The 19,879-nt window shown below is 47.6% G+C and overlaps 1 protein-coding gene across 1 annotated transcript; it reads left to right on the forward strand.

Annotated features, from left to right (window-relative positions):
• Positions 1–355: 355 nt before the first annotated feature.
• Positions 356–18,433, forward strand: HMGXB3 (HMG box domain containing 3). Its single transcript, XM_010161859.1, has 19 exons — positions 356–501; positions 881–1,055; positions 1,492–2,055; positions 2,699–2,797; positions 3,901–4,032; positions 6,098–6,510; positions 6,879–7,054; positions 7,336–7,433; positions 8,703–8,801; positions 9,235–9,384; positions 11,066–11,367; positions 12,777–12,904; positions 13,773–13,904; positions 14,178–14,362; positions 14,942–15,161; positions 16,107–16,240; positions 16,641–16,757; positions 17,179–17,388; positions 17,963–18,433. The coding sequence occupies exons 1-19, from the start codon at positions 356–358 to the stop codon at positions 18,431–18,433; spliced, it is 3,951 nt and encodes a 1,316-aa protein (XP_010160161.1).
• Positions 18,434–19,879: the final 1,446 nt, after the last annotated feature.

Here is a 19,879-nt window from a genome sequence, read left to right on the forward strand (position 1 = left end):
GTTTATTCAGTCTCCGGCCTCGCTTTTGTGAGCGGGCCGTGGTATCTTGTAGCTGGACAGCGGCTTGCTGGGGGGAAGGCTCGTTCTAGACTACCTGGCTGACCCAAGAGGTTCTTGGGGAATTGCAGCTTGTAAGTGCAGATGCAGCGTGACTGCCCTGAGCTGATGGTATTGAGGTTGGTGTAATAAAGGTGTTTTCTTCTAAAAATAGATAACTGTTTATCTTGGTTAATTATAAGGCAAACTTACAGGCCAGTCATGCTGCCTATTTACAGAGGTGATTAAGCGAAGGCTTTGTTGGGCAAAATATCGTAGAACTTGGCGAGCGCATAATGTAAACTCTGTATTTTTAGCAATGGAGGCGCCGTACAATGGCACTGAAGTAACTGTGGTAATGGAGGAAATAGAGGGCACTTACACTTACGCATCACCGGTGCCGTCTAAGAAGAAAAAGAAATATAAAATTACTGGCGATCATGGAGTAAAAGCCAAAAAGCCCAGGTAAATTCTTTCTGTCTTCCTTTGGTGCCTGTGGAGGGTATGGGAGCAGTTTTCCTTGTTTCTGATAAGAGTGAATTTTGCGGTGCGCTTGGAACATAGTGTAAAACTTGGCCTATAAAAAGTTAGCTTGACACTTTGGGCCTGCTCTGCTATCCTTGTCTTTATGGGTGCTACCATTGCTTGAGCTGAAGTTTGTGTGTCCCAGAATAATTTTCTCTTTCCCCTTCCTTCAGAGGTTCTCCTTAGAACCTTAGTTTTCATTTGGTTAAAAAATGCATTTACAAGTAGAATTGAATGTAACGCGCTCGTCATTTGACCTTGGGACAAACATAAATTCCATGGAATGACGTTAACGTTCCAGTCTCTGGTTGCGTTTCAGATCTGCTTACCTCCTCTACTATTACGACATTTACTTGAAAGTACAGCAAGAGCTCCCCCACCTCCCTCAGTCTGAAATCAACAAAAAGATCAGTGAGAGCTGGAGGTTGCTCAGTGTGGCTGAAAAAAGCTATTACTTGGAGAAAGCCAAGCTAGAGAAAGAGGGATTGGACCCGGTAAGTCATCTTTCTGGCAGTTCTTTGCCATGTGAAGAGAGAGGCACTTAAATGCTTATGCAGCACCTTGTGTGGGAGAATCGCCTAACTGCAGATTCCAGTTTGGATTTCTGCTTAGGACAGCCTGTAAAGCAGCAATGTGTGAGGCTTTTGCCGTCTGCTCCGTCAAGGGATGATGTTTTGAAATTCAAGACAGCCAAATCTAGTACCCGCTGACGGGGATGGTAGTTATTCTTGTGTCGTGTCATCAGGGTGATTGATGGTAAAGTGGATGTTAAACCCAGGGCTGAGAGGGGTTCTGCAAGCTTTTGTCACGTGGAGAAATTCCCAGCTAACAACCTCAGGAAACCATTGAAACTTTAGGCACTAAAATAGTGCGATTGAGAACTGCGTATCTTCTTGTATTATTTATTCCATCTTATGTTTTTGCCAACAGAACTCCAAGGTGTCCACTCGAACTGCAGTAGTTCCAGACATTCCAGGTTTCCGTAAGATTCTTCCTCGCTCAGATTATATAATTATTCCCAAAACCACTCTTCAAGAGGACAGGAGCAGGCAGTCGCTGGAACTGTGTGTGACACAGGCTCAGGCAGCGTCCGAAGGGTTAACAGCTTCCACCAATATCACAAATGTCTCCCGTGATGCTGTGCAAAACATCCTTTCTGTGGACTCGAGCCAAGTTGGCCTCTCTGAGCAGTGCATTGCCATCGAGGGGCTGGCAGAAGAGACTGCTTCCTTCGCTCAGCCGGATGCTGTGGAAGAAGTGGTTGCGTCGGAGGTTCTCTCTCACTACGTTGCGCCTGTGACAGAGAAAGTGGCTGGAGATATCCTCTTGGATGAGGCTTCTTTGGAAATAGACAGGCAGCCGTATCAGGCAGCTCGGGTGGTTATTGAAGAGACTCTAGTGAGCAGCTCCGCAGATGTCTCCAACGGGAGCATCACCATGGCCCGTCCGCAGGTTTCAGATGGTGTGTCGGTGGTGACGGTGCTGACGGGGAGGGTAAGTTATTCGGCCACACTCAGACTCCTGTCAGCGTCTCACCTAAAACGTCAGAGCGCTGTTTAACATGTTGTGCTTGTCATCCATGGTGGCTGCAGGAGAGCTGTACTGCCCAGCGTGCTTGTGCTCTGTGATGAGGGAAACAGCAGCTGCTGTAACTCCGTGATTACCGGTGTCTCTGCTTGCAGCTTGACTCTGCCACACGTGATATCACTTGTGTCTTAAGATGACTGCTTTGAGGTTTTTTAAATTATTTTTTTCTGACAGTACTTGAGGGTGGGTTCCACAGTTGGACTACAAGATTTTGGGGAGAATAGATGTTATCTCTCTGCTCCTGATAGCTGTTTTCTTCGTTGCAGAGAGGTAGAAGGGAGTCCTTTTAACTTGAGTTGTTAGGGATCGGTTATAGAAAACCTTACTCTGTGAAGATTTGGATCTGCTGTTTTAAATTTCAAGCTGTGAAGGGTTTGGTAATTTCCAGAGTAGACTTGGTAAGGCCGTTGCTTTTGAAATGATCTCTCTTCCTTCCTGCTTTCTGGTCTCATTGGTCCCTAAGACACGTGGTAGTGTTCATGAGAGGGTGGGACACCAGTCACCGTGTTTCTTGTTCTCTGCATCTATTTTTCCTTTGACTTCATTTTAGGATACTGAAGAGAGTAGCTCATCCACACCCGCTACACAGTTTATTATGTTACCTTTGCCAGCTCATTCTGTTGTGGAGAACCCAGCATCAATTAAATTGGTAAGAAATTCAGAGTCTTGTGTGGCGTTTTGAGGTATGGGTATATTACCGTAGGTTTGTCTTAGCGATGTTAGAGTAGGAAAGGTCTGATCACGGTCCAGTTCTTAAAGATAATTCAATGTCCGTTGATAAATTTCTTGTCCTTGGTTTTATGCCTTGTGAGTGCTGATGGGAGGTCTTTGACTTCCAGTCCTGAGCATGGTGGTCTCTTGCACCACGTGACAGGAGAGGAGCAGTGACCTCAGGTTTTGCAACCCATGTGAAAGGTTGCGTGTCCCGTTGCACAAGGAGAAGAATAGTATTATTTCTCTAATCTCACCACTCCAGCCACTTGTATTTCTGTAATCATTGTAGGACTTCTCTGTACAGTCAGCACTGCAGCTCCTTGTGTTGTGTAAACTAGCATCAAACCCTGTTTTCCAGGTCCTCTGGGCTTCCAGCTGGTGGAACACTGCAGGTGTTTATAGTGGTGCATAGCACGATCCTCTTCCAGATGTCTTAGGGAGAATGGAAATACCTCAGGTTTTTGTTCCCGGGAAGTGGTGCCTGGCTTAAATGATCTCATTTCTTTGACAGCAGCACTTGCATTTCGAGGAAAAAATGCACCTAGTTAGAGACTTGCGGCACAACAGCTCCCTCGGGAGCATGGAGTGCAGAATGCTGAGGTGTTGATGCTGTTGTCCTGGCAGAGATGCTAGGTTCTGCTTTAATCATGTTCGTACATAGTGCCTGGTGGTGCTGCTGGTGTTGCGGTCGTTCACAGTAAGTTACAGGAAAGCACTGGGGAGTGCTTGACCTCTGCATACAACAAGAAATTACTGGTGAAAACTGTATCACGACTGCTCGTCTTCCAGTCTCATCGCCCCGTTGGCATGAGTCTGTTAATCACATCTTGTCTCACTGCTGTTAGAATTGTTTTTGTACCAGCTTATTACAGCTTATTCATATTCCTGCGTGACGGTTGGTCGGCAGGAGTAACAGCGAAGGGCTGGTGATGTGCTGAATAACGTTTGTGAAGAGCTTACGAGGAAGAAGGGAGCGATGCCCACACAGCTTTGTGGTTTTTACGTCTGTAGAGAAATTCTTGCCAACTCTCGTTTCAGACAACCACCTATACCCGCAGGGGACATGGAAATTGCACCAATCCTGGCTGTTCCTTCACTTACGTCACCAGGCATAAACCACCAAAATGCCCGACGTGTGGGAACTTCCTGGGAGGGAAATGGATCCCAAAGGTAAATTTGCCTTTCCTTCCCTGATTTTTCAGTCAAAAAGTGCTGGTTTTGTGAACGCCTGTGGTGTTTCTGGACCAGTAGATGTAGTGCAGGAAGTCAGGTATGCCGGAATTGATCCCTGCGCTTCCGTTCCAATGCTTGTGCTGGAGCACGTCACCATTGCCAAGGTGAGACAGGCCTGAAATCACCACACCTCGGGTAAAGAAGCCACTTGTACTGGTGTCAGCTGGAGCAGATGAGGCTGCACGTGGTAACTCTCTTGTTGAGAGGACGCATGTCCTTCTGGCCTCTGCCTGCATTGCAGTTCCTGGTCCTAGAAGGCAGTGCCTGTCTTCCTGCTGCAGCCCTGGCTAAGCTCATGTTGGTCAAACCATTTGTTTTGTGGTAATTTATCTGTTCTTGAAGTTCTTCTACAAATTGAGGTTTTCTGTGGTCTTGCAACATCATTTTTTTAACGGAAAGGAGGAGCAATTCTCAACGAATGTAGGTATGCGATCCCTTGGGAGCTAGCTAATAAAGTTGATGCAGTGGAAGCTGAAGTGCTGTTGGGTATTGTTGACTCACAGCCATGTGTCTGATCATTCATGATGTTCTGACCTTTGGCTGGAAGGAAATTCCCAGGTATTGGTGGAGTTGTGAAGTTTGTGTGAGAGGAAGAGCCTTTCTCCACATGGTACCTACTCTGGTTAAATTATTGGCATTTCTACTGGTTGTATATGGCAAAAACGACCTTGGCAGTGTTGTGGTATTTAGTCAGCTCTGAAGAGATGAGTGTTCATTAAATTTCTGTCTGAAACGAGGCTCCTCAGGCACAGGTTAAAGGATGTTCTCCATGTGAAGATGTGCATCGACTTTCAGTGGCCTTATGTGGATTTGTTCGGAACCTCCTTTGCTCTGTGGCTAGATCCATGGAGCATTTAGAGGCAAGAACTTTTTTAGGCAGCTTACAAACTCTGTAGTGTCTGAGAGGGTGTCTGGGCTTCCTGTGTGGTAGGATACGAATAGCGATGATGACTTCTTAGCTTCTGTTCTGGGAACCTGCTGAAGTAGATAGATGTCTGACTGCAAAAACACACTCCTGCCTGAATATGGCATGCCTGCTCCCATTAAATCCTACGTTGATTAGAACTGAAAGGTTATAGAGGGAGTTTTCTTTCTGGCTTTCAGTTTTATTCTGCTCTTCTGGGAACACATTTGCATAAATAGTTCCACTTGTTTTTGTAGTGTTTATGTCTTGGGAAAAACATGCACCAGCAGTTCGATTTTTTTTTTTTTTTTTTAAGCAGCAATAACATCAGTAGAAGTGAAACTAAGCTTATACATACCTTCCTGTTCCATAGAAAGACAAGGGACTAGGCTAGAAGATGTTGGTTTTTAAAAACCGACTATCCTTCTGAGAATGAACTCTGCCGAGAGCTGAGAGTTTGTGTTTATCATGCCAGAAACTCCCGATTCCATTCCCCATAGCTCTGCATGTTACCGACTCAGTGTTCCATCATACCTCCGTTGACCCCAACACATGGCTTTTGTAGCCTTAGTCTTGAAGGTAATATTTTTCCTGAGGTCGAAAAACCTTCCCGAGTAATTCTCTCTTTCCTGACTCGTCCAAATGCTTGCTTTTCTGAATGCCCGTGTCCAAAAGATATGAGTTCTCTAGCCCTTTGGCTCCTCAGTAGCGTGGAAGAACAGACAGTACCAGAGAGCTGAAGCTATGAAAGAGGAGCGTGGGAGGAGGGTCCTTGTTGCAGAGGGTGGTGGGTGAGTTTGTGATGTTGATGCTAATGATGGTATTTGAGGGAGTTGAAGATTCAAATGAAAGTTCTTCATGGATTATTTTTAGACACTCTTTACTTTGAAAGGCCAGGAGAGTACAGAAAATGTTAACAGGGGCTTGGGTGTTGTAGGAGATTGTCTTTCTGCTCTTGGTACTGTTCATTGCTTAAACACTTAAGATTTTGCTGTTTTGATCCAGCATGAAATAGGCCATGGCAAACCTGCCACGTGTGAAGGGAACTTACCTGTGAAAGCCTGAAGCTCTGAAATGTGACCGTCTCTTTGTTTCCAGGAAAAACAACCAAAAAGCAAATCTGAGCAAAATTCAGGCACCTCTCCTAAAACTCCGGCAGCTAAAAGAAGTCAGCAGTCAGCATTCACGGAGCCGGCAGCTGTTGGCGAGAGTACCTCCAAGTCTGCCCTGGAGAGCTCTGAGGCTGTCAGCCAGCTGCTGAACGCTGTGCCTGCCAGAGGGCAGGCGCAGGAGACCGAGTGGGAGGAAGTGATCATCTCCGAGGCTCACATTCTTGCAAACAACGTGCTTGCTGAAGACAGAGGCAGTGCTGTTGGAGTGACGCTGGGCCAGGAGAGCCAGCGTCACGGAGACTCTTCTTCGGAGCAGGCAGAAAAAGATAGCGTAGGGCTTGGTATCTCACTGTCTTCCGAGGCGCCGAGTCCAAATGCTTCTGCAAAAAAGCCGGTGGGGTGAGTCAGTTTTCCATATGTTATGGGAGCGTGTGGTGTCTGTTGTGTGCTGATGGGACTAATCCAAGAAATTGAAGGCTGTTGGCAGTGCTTCCTGTAAGACCTGTTCTGTTTACTGTCTGTTTGCTGCCAGTTCAAGATTGTTCCTCTGAGATTTTGTCCATCAGAGCTAATTTATTTTTAAAGTGACAATTAAATCGCAGTCACAGGGCAGGGACAATTAAATCGTAGTCACAGGGCAGATGTATCCTTAGCACTGTTTCTCCTTTCTACTGCAATAGTTGTGATTGTTGTGCTATAAAGCACAGTTCAGGGAAGAAAATTGAGGCTGAGGGAGTAACCATGGAATTTTCTTTCCATTCTTTCAGAATTGATGCTCCGGCTGCTACACACAAAGGACAAGAAGTAAAGAGTAAACCAAGACCTAAGCCCTCCTTGCTGGCCGCAGCAAGACCCATGCGAGCGATTCTGCCCGCACCAGCCAGCGTGGGGAGAGAAGCCAGCGTGGAGCAGCCCAGCAACAGACAGGCCTTTGCCAATACCGGTGAGAGCAGTATTCCCTGGTATGCCTTGGGAGTGGTTGTCTTTCCTCACCACATCAGAGTGGTCTCTGTCAAACAGTAACGTGTCTGAAGAGAGATAGTGACCTGCCTTAGAATAAAACCACTCTCCGAGAGTGCAGGCAAATGGGCCACAAAATGGGCCCTTGGGTAAAGTTTGGAGGAAAAATCTCATGTCACTACGGTGGCATTTTTCAAACATGTCAGAGTGAAACAGGACCTGTTTTCTCGTATCTAACCTGCTGCATCCTTTCTCTCCTTCAAGACAAGCATTCCTCGGTGAGGACATCAGGCTTGAAGCCCAGTACGCTGAAGCAACTGGGCCAGTCGATTCTGCAGCCACCAAGTGCAGAGGAGCGAAAGGTACCCATGGGTCATTCTTCATGTGTGTAGTATTTTCCCATGAGGGTTTGTTTTCCCCAGGATGAGGGATAATACCTGAGTGGTGAGAAGTAGAACGTAAAAATGAAGCAGCCTTATGATGAGGAGATCTGTGACTGAGATTTTTTAATGAGACGGCTCGGGAGCAGCGGGAATACTAGATGGCTGAGTGTAGGAACTGAACGGAGAGAGGGTGTGTCGTGGTTTAGCCTCAGCTGGCAATTAACTACCACGCGGCCGCACTCTCACCTCCCCCACCCTCCTCTGGTAGAGGAGGAGAATCCGAGGAAAAGACAAGGAAGCTCATGGATTGAGATAAGAACAATTTAATAATTGAATATAAATGAATATTATAGTGATGCTAATCATATTAACAATACTACTACTAATAAGTAATTAAAATGATGGAAAATAAAACATATGATACAATCACCAACCATCTGACACGCAGCTGGGTCCCAAGTAGCAGGAGTCAGAGCCAGAGAGCCTGAGAGCAATTGCAACATAGTCCACCTCAACCCCATGGGTGACAGGATGACCGGGAAAGCCAACGGACCCCCCAACTCACTCACGAACAAGCAAGCTAGCTAACATGTGAGAAAGCAAAGGAGCTATAGTCCCCTGACCCCCTCCTGGGTTACGTACTGAGCATGACGTGCTGTGGAATGAAATACTCCTTTGGTTAGTCTGGGTTGGCTGTCTGAACCCTGTATGTGTCCCCCACACACTGCTTGCAGTGAGAAAGTTGGGAACTCAGCTGCAGCATCAGAAGCTGAGAAAGACCTTGATTTTGGTTGTAGCACTCCCCAGCACCAGCTAAAAGAGACACCTTATCAGTACTTTTCTCAGGGAAAATCCAAAAACATAGCTTCATACAAGCCCCTGTGAAGAAAATTAACTCTGTTCTGACTAAAATCAGCAGAGACTGTTGGACAATCCTTCTGTTGGCTGCTTTGAGAACCTGCCAGCTGCTTCCAGCATATGTTTTGAGGATCTGCTAGTGCTTTGATAGTCTGACATGCAATACTGAGTCTTTCACCTGTGAAATAATGGCTGAGTATGCCAAGGTGCTGGAATACTTCTGCCATAGTATGCAAAACATAGTACTTATGCCATAGTATGCTAAACGGTGTGTTGTAGTCCTGATGTTAAATGAACATGAATTGATTTCTTGGGGGTGCAAAAGGCTAATAGGTGTTGCTTACAATGTATTCAGTCTCACGGGTGTTGTTTGTTCTGCTTTATCTTCAGCTCCACAGCACTCTGGCCAGCAGGGCATCTCAGGTGAAAGTAGTGGAGGTCAAACCAGACACATTCCCTTCCTACAAGTACAGCTGCACCGTAACTTTGGTGAGGATTTTTCAAATGGTCTGTCTTGTGCCACAGGGAGTGTCAGCTCTGGGATGAGACCGTTCTGTGACTTCTGTTTTACTGCCTTGCAGAAGAGTGTCTCCTGTTTGCTGTGAGACAGTCTGTACTTGTGTGTCAGCTGTTGACCTAACCCGGGGTGGCTGTTCTCTGTTGCAGTTGTGTTTGGGACCTTGTTAAGAACTGGATTTTAATTCGTGTCCTAGCATAATCCCCATCCCTTCCTTGAGTTCAGCAAGGTCTCTGGAACTGGCATCAAAGTGCCAGTTAAAATATTCCTTGCAAAGCGACAGGGCCTGCTATTTGACCTTTAAAGTGGGGAAAAAGCATATGATGTTCAAGCAGACTTTTCTAGCATCTTGTTGGCATCTAAAAGTCAAGTCAACAAACTTTTTTTTTTTGTTGTGTCATTCAGGATTTGGGATTGGCAACATCACGTGGCAGAGGGAAATGCAAGAACCCCTCCTGTAGTTACGTGTATACAAACAGGCACAAGCCACGAATCTGTCCAAGCTGCGGATATAATCTTGCCAAAGACAGAGCTGAGAAAACAGCAAAAACCCTGGTAAGGTTCAGAATAGTTTGTCTTACCAAATGGCTGTTGTGAGCTGGGCAGGGAAGTACCTCAGTGCGCAGGTGCCTGTGGAAACATGTTAACATCTTATTATGGTAAGCTTTTCCAACAGAATAATGTCCTGTTGAAAATAATTATGGTGAGGTTTGTACTGTCCAACTCCTGCAACATCCTCCTCCTTCGGGCTGAGGATGGGACTGAGCACACTCAGTGCTGCCGCTGGATGTCTCTAGCTTAAAAAAGCTTATGCTGTATTGGTACATGCCGGGGAAATCGCCCCCAAGGTCACGCTTGTTGTGTCAGCTTTGTTGAACTTCAGACTTCATGAAGAAGCTCTCCAGTGTGCTCTGCTTTGTGACCAGTTTGTGGCTAATGTAAATTGAGTTAGAACATCTTGTATCAGAACTTCCTATTTTTAGGGGTTTGTACTGCAACTTTACTGCCAGCCTGAACTTATTTCTGTATGAAGTATGTTTTTCTGTTGTAAAAAGATGTTTTTCAGTTGTCTGCTGTTCAACATGGATGGAAATAGTGAATTCTGGGTTTTTTTTTTTGTTTGGGGTGTTTTTTTGCTTTTAAAGTTTCACAGGAATACAGAATGGTTTTGTTTCAAATAAATAAATAAAGGAGCTGTCCTGTTCTTAGCTGAAATGCACACTCAGCACACAGACAAACTACATTTTAGTCTGTGGGTAATATGACTCTTCCACTTGCCTTTTTTTATTTTGAAGAACATAACCTTGTGTAGTGCTTTAAAAAAAAAAGAAAAAGAAAAAGAAATCAAACACATACCCCCAAACTGCAATGTCCTGTGTGTGAAACTCACATAAGCAGCTGTGTAACAGCAGCATGCTCAGCTTGGATTTTGAGAGGCATGTGGCTTGCCTCTTCCTCCTTTAGGGTTTTTTTTTTCCCTTATTTTCTGGTTCTGGATCTGTTTAACATTCCTATCCCACAGTTCATTGTTGTCTCTGCGCTTTCGGCCTGATCGTTCATCTCCGTGCTAGACTAGACAGAGAAACAGGTTGAAAAGTTGGCAACAGAGTGTAAGTGATCGAACGGACGAGCCTGTTTGCATTCGTGCTGTTCTGAGCCACTTAGGGTTTCATTCTCCTGTGCTCGTGCATTTTGTCTCGCGAGCCTCTGTGTGGCGGGGGCTGCGTGTCTAAGACTGTAGCTGATCAACCTGAATTGACAGCGTATTCCGCACGTCGCAGGCCCTTGTTCACATTTAGCACTTGTCTCCTCTGGCTTCTGCCGTGGCTCTCTGAGCATGTCATGCAGGAGAACGTGTTTGGTCACCTATGGGGAAAGGCAGTGACGATTGCTGGGGTTATTGAAGTGTTTATATACCTCCTGATGGTTGTCCTCACTCTCTTGCTCCTCCAGATCTGTGCTAGCACTCCAGTTTAGCAGCAAATCTGTGATGGTATAGCAGTATTGTGGGAGTTGCTGAAGTCTGGGCTGTAATAAAGTCGTTTTGGTGAAGTAACTTAGGCTGAAGTAACAGAAGCTACTGTCTGGGGTCAATGAATGAGCAGGGGAGAAGTCAAGTCTGCTGGGTACAAAGGTTACTGTGTTTCTGCCACCGTTAGTGACTCTTTTGGCATCTTTGTGTTTTCACCCCTGTGCTCGCCTAGTTGAATATGTGAGTGTTTGACTTGCTTTCTAGGAGGTTGGTCCAGGTCAATCTGATGTGCTGAACACCAGCGAGCCCCTAACCCCATCCCAGAAAGAGATCCAGCGTCAGTCCACCCTGCAGTTGCTACGCAAGTTAATGCAGATCCCAGAGAACGAATCGGAACTGGCTGAGGTCTTCACGCTCATCCATGAACTCAACAGTTCCCGGCTTATCCTGTCCAACGTGAGTGAGGAGACAGTCACCATAGAGCAGACCTCCTGGTCAAACTACTATGAGTCTCCGTCTGCGCAGTGCCTCCTCTGTAACAGCCCGTTGTTCAAGGGGGGACAGAAGTAAGATTCTGTTTTGGACTTGTGACTTTTCCACCTCGCGCTGATAGTCCGTGATACAAATGTGCCCCAAAAGAGCGTTTGCTTTAGCCCCCAGTACTGAGCCTGGTGTAGGTGACACTGAAGAAGCTACACGTGTAGAAAGGGTGTAGCTGCTAGTGATAAGCTGTTTCTCCTGCACAGCGTAGTTTGTTGTAGTTACCATTGTCGTACCGTGGGAGAGCTTGATCAAAGAGTGACTGCTACCTCTGGATGTAGGGTTTTTTCTTGAAATGCAATCTTTTCATTAGTCATCCCTTCTTTGTTTTCCAGGCTGATGTTTTGAGGCTGACGGAGGCAAAATTGTGGGATTATAGTTCTGCATTATGTAATTTCCCTTCTCTCTTTTCCCGATCTGAGTATTTCCTGTGTGGATCTTTTTTGCTTATGATGCTTTCATTCCTTTCATGGCTTAGCGTGGGCCTGAGTGAATCTTGTTTTGGAACAAATACCCATGTTGAAATTTTAAGGACTTTCAGAAATTACCAGTGTCTAGGCCAGATCACCTAACTAGATTTGTATAGATATCTCCTCACTAAGTCTGCTAAACACCCACCTGTTGCCAAAAACCTGAGCTGAAACATTTCCCGCAGCAAAACGTCAGGTAGTTTACTGCTGTGTTTCTTTCTTCAACCAAAAAGACGTTTATGACAGCAATTAACAATGTTTGCTTTGGTCAAGCTAGTGCTGAGATTTTTTTCTAGCAGAGGTGGTTTTTATACCCAGTAATTTTTGCAGAGCGGTGCTTATCTTGCAGGACCCTGTCCCTCTCTCTCACTAGCCACCCTGTGCGTTATAAATCCTTGCTGCTGCGCCGCTCTGCAGGCAGCGCTCTGCGCGTGGGACTCCCGTACATCCCTGCCTAGGCTCCAGCAAAACCCCTGCCAGTGGGATGGAGCTACCTTTGGCTTTGGTTCTTGTTTTCTCATGTGGGCACAACTGGCATTTTCCTGTCTGAACTGCCTCCTCGGCAGCTGTACTGTAGAGGAGTTGGCCTTTCCCAGTCTGTGTGCATGCAGGGACAGGCTGTCGAGTGTGGGACTGGTCACCATTTCTTGCCCTGTGGCCATAGGGCTGATGCTTCTCCCACAGCAGCTGGGGCCGTAGATTTTCTCCACCTCCCAAATACTATGTGCCCAGTGTGGAGCTGGAGAGGTGCTGTAGTGCTGTTACAGATTGCGAGCAGTAACCTGACTCTGCCAGGGGAATCTGTTTTTAAAGGTATCTTTGCTTTTTGGGTGTGAAATGATGTGAATCGTCTCAGACTGATGTACTAATGAACCCATCTCAATGAGAACATTTTCAGTTACTGCAGGACTGGACTGAAAAACCTGTTGGCTTGACTCCGAGTTGTCTTTTGTTGTGTGTTACAGTTCCCTGGCTGGTCCTCAGGAGTGCTGGCTGCTGACGGCTAACAGATTACAGGTGGTTACAGCTCAGGTCAAAGTGTGCGTGAACCTGCAGTGTCTGGCCCTCCATAGCTTCACTGATATTTACACAGGTGGGGAAAAGGGAAGCACACCACCTTATAGCGTTACAGCCTAACCCCTTCAGAAGCCTTGGGACTGTGTCAGGGCATTGTCTTTGCAGTGAAAAGCCTATTCCCTGTCCAAATGTATGAAACTTGATTTATTTTTGGCTTGCACTATTCTGCTACTTCTGCAAGTAAATCTGTATTAGTGGAGAAACCACATGAATGCTTTGAGGGGAAGACCCTTTTGCTTCTCTGGTGTAGTTCTCCTCTGTAAGTGGTACATGTTGAGTCCTACAAGGCAAGCCCTGAGATCAGTCAGAGACATCCAGCCATCCAGAGTGCTCTCTCGGTGCTGACTACTGGGTCTTGAGTGGCAGTTACTGGGGCCTCCCACGAAGCAGCATGGAGCTGAGGAGATGGATTGACTGCTTTTCCTTGCAGCTTTTTAAATTTAAAGGCGAGTCTGTGAAATGAGCTAATCTTGCTAGTATGTAGAGGGAACAGTCCCAGTAGCACTACCCACATGTTTCCGTTATCCTCTGAACTGTACTCCTTTAAGATGTTGCATATCATGGAATGGTTTGGGTTGGAAGGGACCTTAAAGCTCATCTAGTTCCAACCCCTCTGCCATGGGCAGGGACACCTTGCACTAGACCAGGTTGCTCCAAGCCTCATCCAGCCTGGCCTTGGACACTTCCAGGGATGGGGCATCCACAGCTTCTCTGGGCAACCTGTCCCAGTGCCTCCCCACCCTCTCCGCGAAGAACTTCTTCCTGATATCCAATCTAAACCTCCCCACTTTCAGTTTAAACCCGTTATCCCTTGTATCACTAAGGAATATATGCCTTTGTGAACGAAGGACTTATGGACAATAACTGTCTTGCTTTAACTTCAGGCCTTTTCAACGTGGGTAACAAGTTGCTTGTGAGCTTGGACCTTCTGTTTGCAATCCGAAACCACGTCAAACTCGGGGAGGATCCCAGGCTGGCTGTTGGCAATATTCTCGACTCTGTTCAGGAACAAACTGGTGGGTTTTCCTTGTTTTTTACTGTAACACACACAGCTGTAGCCTGATGATGATTCTTAGGCTATAAAAAGGCAAAATTCACCTCTTCTGGCATGGTGTGTTTCTGTGAAATCACTCCCTAAACCCAGTAGTACCTCTGCGACTGGTTCTTGTAACGATTCTCTGGAGGACCAGTTTGTTTATTCTGCACAGGAGAGCTCTACTAGCTCTCTACTGACTACTGTCTCTTCCCTGAGGAAGTGAAAGCTGTAAGAGCGGATGTTCTCTTTTCAGAAAAAAGCCTGAGCCACGATGAGCAGGTTCAGCTCCAGGAACTGCTGTGCAATGGCTACTGGGCCTTTGAATGTCTGACTGTGCGGGATTACAATGATATGATCTGTGGAATCTGTGGCATAACCCCCAAGGTGGAGATAGCCCAGAGGAATGTGGAAAATGTCCTGGCACTGAAAAATGTAGAGGTAGGCTTTTCACAAACTTCACATCCTGTTCGTGTTCGAAACAGATCGTAATGACGTTTTGCTGACTCTGGTCTTCGTGTCGCACGATAATTACACGAGACCTTTGGGAGCTATTTTCTGCTGATGCCTGGCAAGAGGATGTGGCTGGAGTGGTGATGCTTGCGCTTCCTCTTAGAGGTGTTGATGTATGGTTTGGGGAAAACAAGATCCTCTGTCCCTGGACCACAGCTTTTGTCCAGCAGGCTCTGACAGTAGGGACCTTGGATGAAAGTTGCTGAACTTGGCCTTTTTCCTTTGACACGAAGGCATTGTGTGTTCCCCCCAAACAGCAGTTTCCTTGAGGTGCTGCTGTCTTTAATGGGAAAACAAGCCCTGGTAGCACTGTGCAGCATGTCTGACTTTTATGTTAAATAAATGGATTTGACTCTCTCCCAGCGGAAGATGATTGTGGAGAACTCTAGGAGCCTGAAGTCGTCTTGTATTTGGGCTGAGCACTCCCCTGGGTAGTGTCTCTGCCCTGAGCGAGGCCGACACAAACTGTCACATGGTTATTTGTATTGTGTTTCTTGTTCTTTCTAGTTTACTTGGCCAGAATTCTTGCCATCGAGTGAAGTGAATGTAGAAGACTTCTGGTCCACAATGGAGACGGAGGTGATTGAACAGGTGGCTTTTCCTTCTAGCATCCCCATCACAAAGTTTGATGCCTCTATTGTTGCTCCTTTCTTCCCTCCACTGATGAGAGGAGCGATGGTGATCAATACGGAGAAGGATAAGAACCTGGATGTGCAGGCAGTGCCAGGTAACTGCTGAGGTCATGCGTATTAAAGGAGTGCTTTATGTGGTGGGGACTTCTGGTGATGGTTAGAGCTGAGAATCGATGACTGCATGACTCTAGAAGTATGTCTGCTGAGAGACGGCAGAACGCTAGTCTTAGGTCAGCTGTTCTTAGGGTGCTCAGCAGCCTGAGCTTTGGCCTGCCCAGTGAAGCTGGAATGCACTGATGTGCTCGGACACATTTGAGGCATGGGGGACACGAGAGCACTGCACCCCAAACGAGGGAAGGTCTGATTGCAGAGGGAGGCATGCACAACTTGAGTGGCAGTCAGTATTTGTTCCACGTTGGGCTGCTACTTGGACTGTGGATGCTGCAGGCAGTGCTTGGTATCTCGGGATCACGATCTCAATAAAGGGTGAATTAGTTTCTACAGAACTTGAAAAAGGACTGGGAGGTGGATGTGTTAGACTTGATCAGTGCTCTGTGTTTAGTATATCCAGGGCATCGGCTGCGTGTAAGAAGAAACCATGAGATGAATAAGCTTGGGTGTATGAGCTAAATTTAGTTGGCACCCGGCTGCCTTAACAGTTTAGGTATTAGGTATAAGGATGTGGAGATGGATGGGTAAGCCTGGAGCTGCTCAGTCCAAGGCTGCAGTCACATTTCTCTGCACTCTTCTGTCACTTGTTTATCCTCACGTTCATCCAACCAGTTATTTAAAGGTTACAAACGACAGGATAGAGAAGCGCTCCCGGAGCCTGCAGCTCTGCTGGGCTCAGCCTGCTGACCTCGCTAGCGAAGGGCTGAGAGCAGCATGGGCTGTGACGTGCTTTGGCAGCAGGACTGTTACAGCTCTCTCCTGCTGGCAGTTGGTTGTGCAATCTCTTCTCCTGTAGACTTCAGAAGAAATTGTTTTGGTGACTTCCCTTCCCGAGAACGAGAGCTGAGACTTGCTTCCTGCCTTTGCAGGTAATGGGAGTGCCTTGGTGAGGCTCCTCCAGGAAGAAAACTTCAGGCTGGAGCTGATAAGCTCATACAGTGAAGGAGAGCTGCAGAACTTTCTGACACAGTGTGGCATCCCCTGGGAGGCTTCAGATACAAAGGTAACGGCTTGTTTGCCCACACACCAGCCTGTAGGAGTGGAGCTGGTCTTCACTGCCTTTCCCCTCATTCACGATTGCCATCCTAGATAATTAACTTCTCCTCTGCGCTCAGGGCAGGGGGGGTTAATGTGAGCGCCTGCAGATTATAGGATAATGTGCACATGGGGAAAGAAATGGAACCTTTGTGGGCTGGAAGAAAGGAAGCCTGTAATTACCTTGTCACAGGCTCAGTGTCGTGTAATTGCTTGTTACCCTCACGGTGCTGAGTGTGGGATTAGGAAGTTACTGGGAGAAGTGCAAATTAGGATCTGGGAGACCTTGCCTGCAGTCTTCTGCCTCCTCGAAGGAGTCTGTTCATTTGAGCCACACACAGATTTTCTCTGGGGTCTGTCTTTTCTAGGACCAGCTCTGCTACTCCCTCCTGGCACTCTATGAGTTCGTACAGAATGGGACGAGCGTCACCCAAGCCTCCACTCATCACACAGGAGGGAAAATCTACAAAGTGTGTCCGCATCAGGTAAGGAAGGCTGGACTCCACAATGGTTTCTCTTACCTTGCTGTTTGCCATCATCTGACTTACCAGCGTGAAACTCCCTCGTCAAATAGCAGCAATGGAGTGGGCCTCTGAGCCTTGGGAATGAAACAGGCTGCCTCAGGGGCCTGGAGTGCGAGCAGTCAGTCCCACAGATTTCAAGGTTGACTAGTGATCTGAAGCCTGGTTGGGATGTTGCTGCTGAGGTGGACTTGAAAACCACCTCTCCTGAACAGCATAAAATGAATGGGTGTGAGGAGCAGACAGAATAGCTCTAGAGAAAGTACCTGTCTGGTTGCAGTCTTTCTGGAATACCTGAAAGGAAGCTTAATTTTTTTAAGACTGTATTTTTCCTTAAGTTTTCAATTTTATTGTGCTCTTTGTTGATAATCTTTTTTCTTTCCAGGTTGTGTGTGGCTCAAAGTACATTGTCAGAGGAGAAAACGCCCGGGATCACGTGGACTTGTTGGTTTCCTCACGTCACTGGCCTCCAGTGTACGTTGTGGATACGGCCTCTTCGGTGGCGCTGTGCGCAGACGTCTGCTGTCCTGGCCTGACTTCCCAGATGTGGGGCAAAAACCAGGGCTGCTTCTCTGACCCCATGGGTCCTCCAACGGTTAGTTACGTCCACCTTTGCTCTCTGCCGTGCCAGTCCAATATGGAAATGCTTTAAGGGAGATTAAAATTAGCAAGAAAAGGATCTGTAAACCGAGTTGTGCCTCGAGATAATTTGACGTGTGTCTCCTGACTCACAGCTCTGCCAGTGCGTTCTGCTGCCGAGCATAGCGGAAAAGGTTACCTGTTGCTCGGGGCATTGTGTCAGGGTCATGCTCCTTAACAGGAAGAGCTGTGCGGGAAGTGCATTGGAACAGTTCAAATTGTGAACTTGGGATCACGTAGCTTATTTTGGCGCAGGAACTTATCTTCTCTCAAATGGCTGCTGTTACTTGGGAAGTGGGAGAGGAAGAGGGTTGCTAGTATCTTGGGATTATCTCCGCGAGCATACATGTGGGGAGGGAGTATGCAGAACCACCTCTGTGGCATCCAGGGGAAGCTTGTACTAGTAGCCCTCCCTCTGCCCTGGGTCACAGTGCCGGCTGGAGTTCAGCAGAGCGGTACTGTGGTCTTGTTCTTCTTAGATGGGGGAAGTTGCTGCTTGTTCTACCCGATGCCTCTCTCTCTCCTCCCAGTACGTGTCCTGCCCTGAACTGCTAGACCAGCACTACAGCGTAGACGTGACTGTGGCTGAGCACTCCGTTCAGCACCCCATCACCAAGTCGTCGGCACGCCGAATTGTTCACGCGGGTTCGGAGCAGAACAACCACCAAGATCCAACGGCTCGGCATCACTGCATCTCCCTGTGCCGGGAGCTGGAGCCTTACAGCGCCATCATCGCTGCTATCAATGACAGCAAGACTAGCAACATCCGCCAAAGGCCCATCACCTTCGAGAACGCCACGCACTATTACCTCTACAACCGCCTCATGGACTTCCTCACCAGCAGGGAAATCGTGAACTGGCAGATCCAGGAGATCGTACAGAGCTGCCAGCCCGGGGAGGTGGTGATCCGCGATGCTCTCTACCGGCTCGGAGTGGCCCAGATTAAAACAGAAGCAGAAGAGGATGAAGAGGGGAAGCAGGAGGATGAGAGAGGTTGCTGAGTAACGAAACAGCCTGTGGGTTTCTGGTTGTGTGGACCGGTGGGCTGAGCCAGCTCCTGCAAGGGCTGGGCAGCTGTCTGGCCTGGGAGTTTATTTTCACAGAGTGGAGGTGCGATGCTGGTGGCTTTGACTGCTGTTAATGACCAAAGAGCTGTGTGCTTCCAGAGTGTGACGAGAGCTGCTGTGAGCATGGGTCTGTCACCCCTCCGGCCGAAGGCTGCAGCTGCAGTTTCATTCTGTTCAAGGACTCTTGTCCTTGCCCTTAGAACAGAATCACCAAGACTGCGAGGCTCGAGAAGAATGCGGCGTCCCCGGAGTGGGCATGGTTCAGTGTTCCCCCCTTGGAGGAGGTGCTGGGAGAGCTGCATCCACATGTGCCACCTCAGGGCTGTGGGGTGTCCGCCCGCTCTGCCCGTGCCCACGCAGCGCTGTGCAGGTTGGAGGTGTCTCGCGCTGCCCCGCTTGCTGTATCAGCTCCTTGAGGGGAGTGGGGCCGAGACCTCTGCCCCTACAGCCCGTGTCCCTAAAGCTACGCGTGTCGTCTGCTGCCAGCTGGAGGTGAAGGTGGATGGATGTGTGCTGTGACAGGAGAGGAGCAGGACTGCTGAGTTGCCATCCAGGGAGCTTATTTTGTCTGAGTGAGCAGGGGGGGAGAGCTAGAGGCTTGCAGTGTGGTTGAAAACTCTCTTCTGTGAAGGGGAACCTATCGAGTACCGTACTGTTAAAGTAAATGTATTAAGTCTGAGCAAATGCAGTAATTATGGCTTGGGGGTTTTCTGGTAAGAACATTAACTTATTATAAGAGACATTAGTGACTTTTTTCAGTCAGTGATAAAGTTTAATAAATTATCTCCAATTTTTGGGGTGAAACTGGAGCTTTTTTTATGTACAAGACCTGTAGGACTGCAGTGGGAAAGGGCACAAACACTGTGTGTATGCCACCGTTCCAGTCTGCATGGCCGCCGTGGTGGGTAGAAGCCTGGTGTTCCTGGAAGCGAGGTGTTTGGAGAGGAGCAGCTCAAGAAATTGCTTGGGCCGCCTCACCAGGGTGTCACATCAAATCATCCTGCTAAACCTAGCAGTGCCTTTCCCACGCAGGCTGCTGCCACGTGCCTGTCCCAAACACAGTGGCTGTTGTCCCCTCGGCACAACAGAAGCGACTCTCCCGTTAGCTGTGCATGGTGCTGACGTTGGTTTGCTCAACTGCAGAGAGGCCAGAGCAAAGTGCTTTAAAAACTTGCTTTTCATGAGGTTTTTGCATTAGACAAGATTTGAGTGGTTTTGAGAACGGGTAGGGAGAAGTGTGCCTGAGGGACTGGAGCAGAGTTGGAGGGGGTGAGAGGATGGGCCAGCCCCTCATCCGATCCATTCCCCTCCGAGAAGAGTCTTTGAACCCTGGAAGAGACTTGTTTTGTTAAACGTTTTATTCTTTGTAATGCTGACAGA

This window comes from Eurypyga helias, unplaced genomic scaffold, assembly GCF_000690775.1.
Source record: "Eurypyga helias isolate BGI_N326 unplaced genomic scaffold, ASM69077v1 scaffold4462, whole genome shotgun sequence".
NCBI lineage: Eukaryota > Metazoa > Chordata > Aves > Eurypygiformes > Eurypygidae > Eurypyga > Eurypyga helias.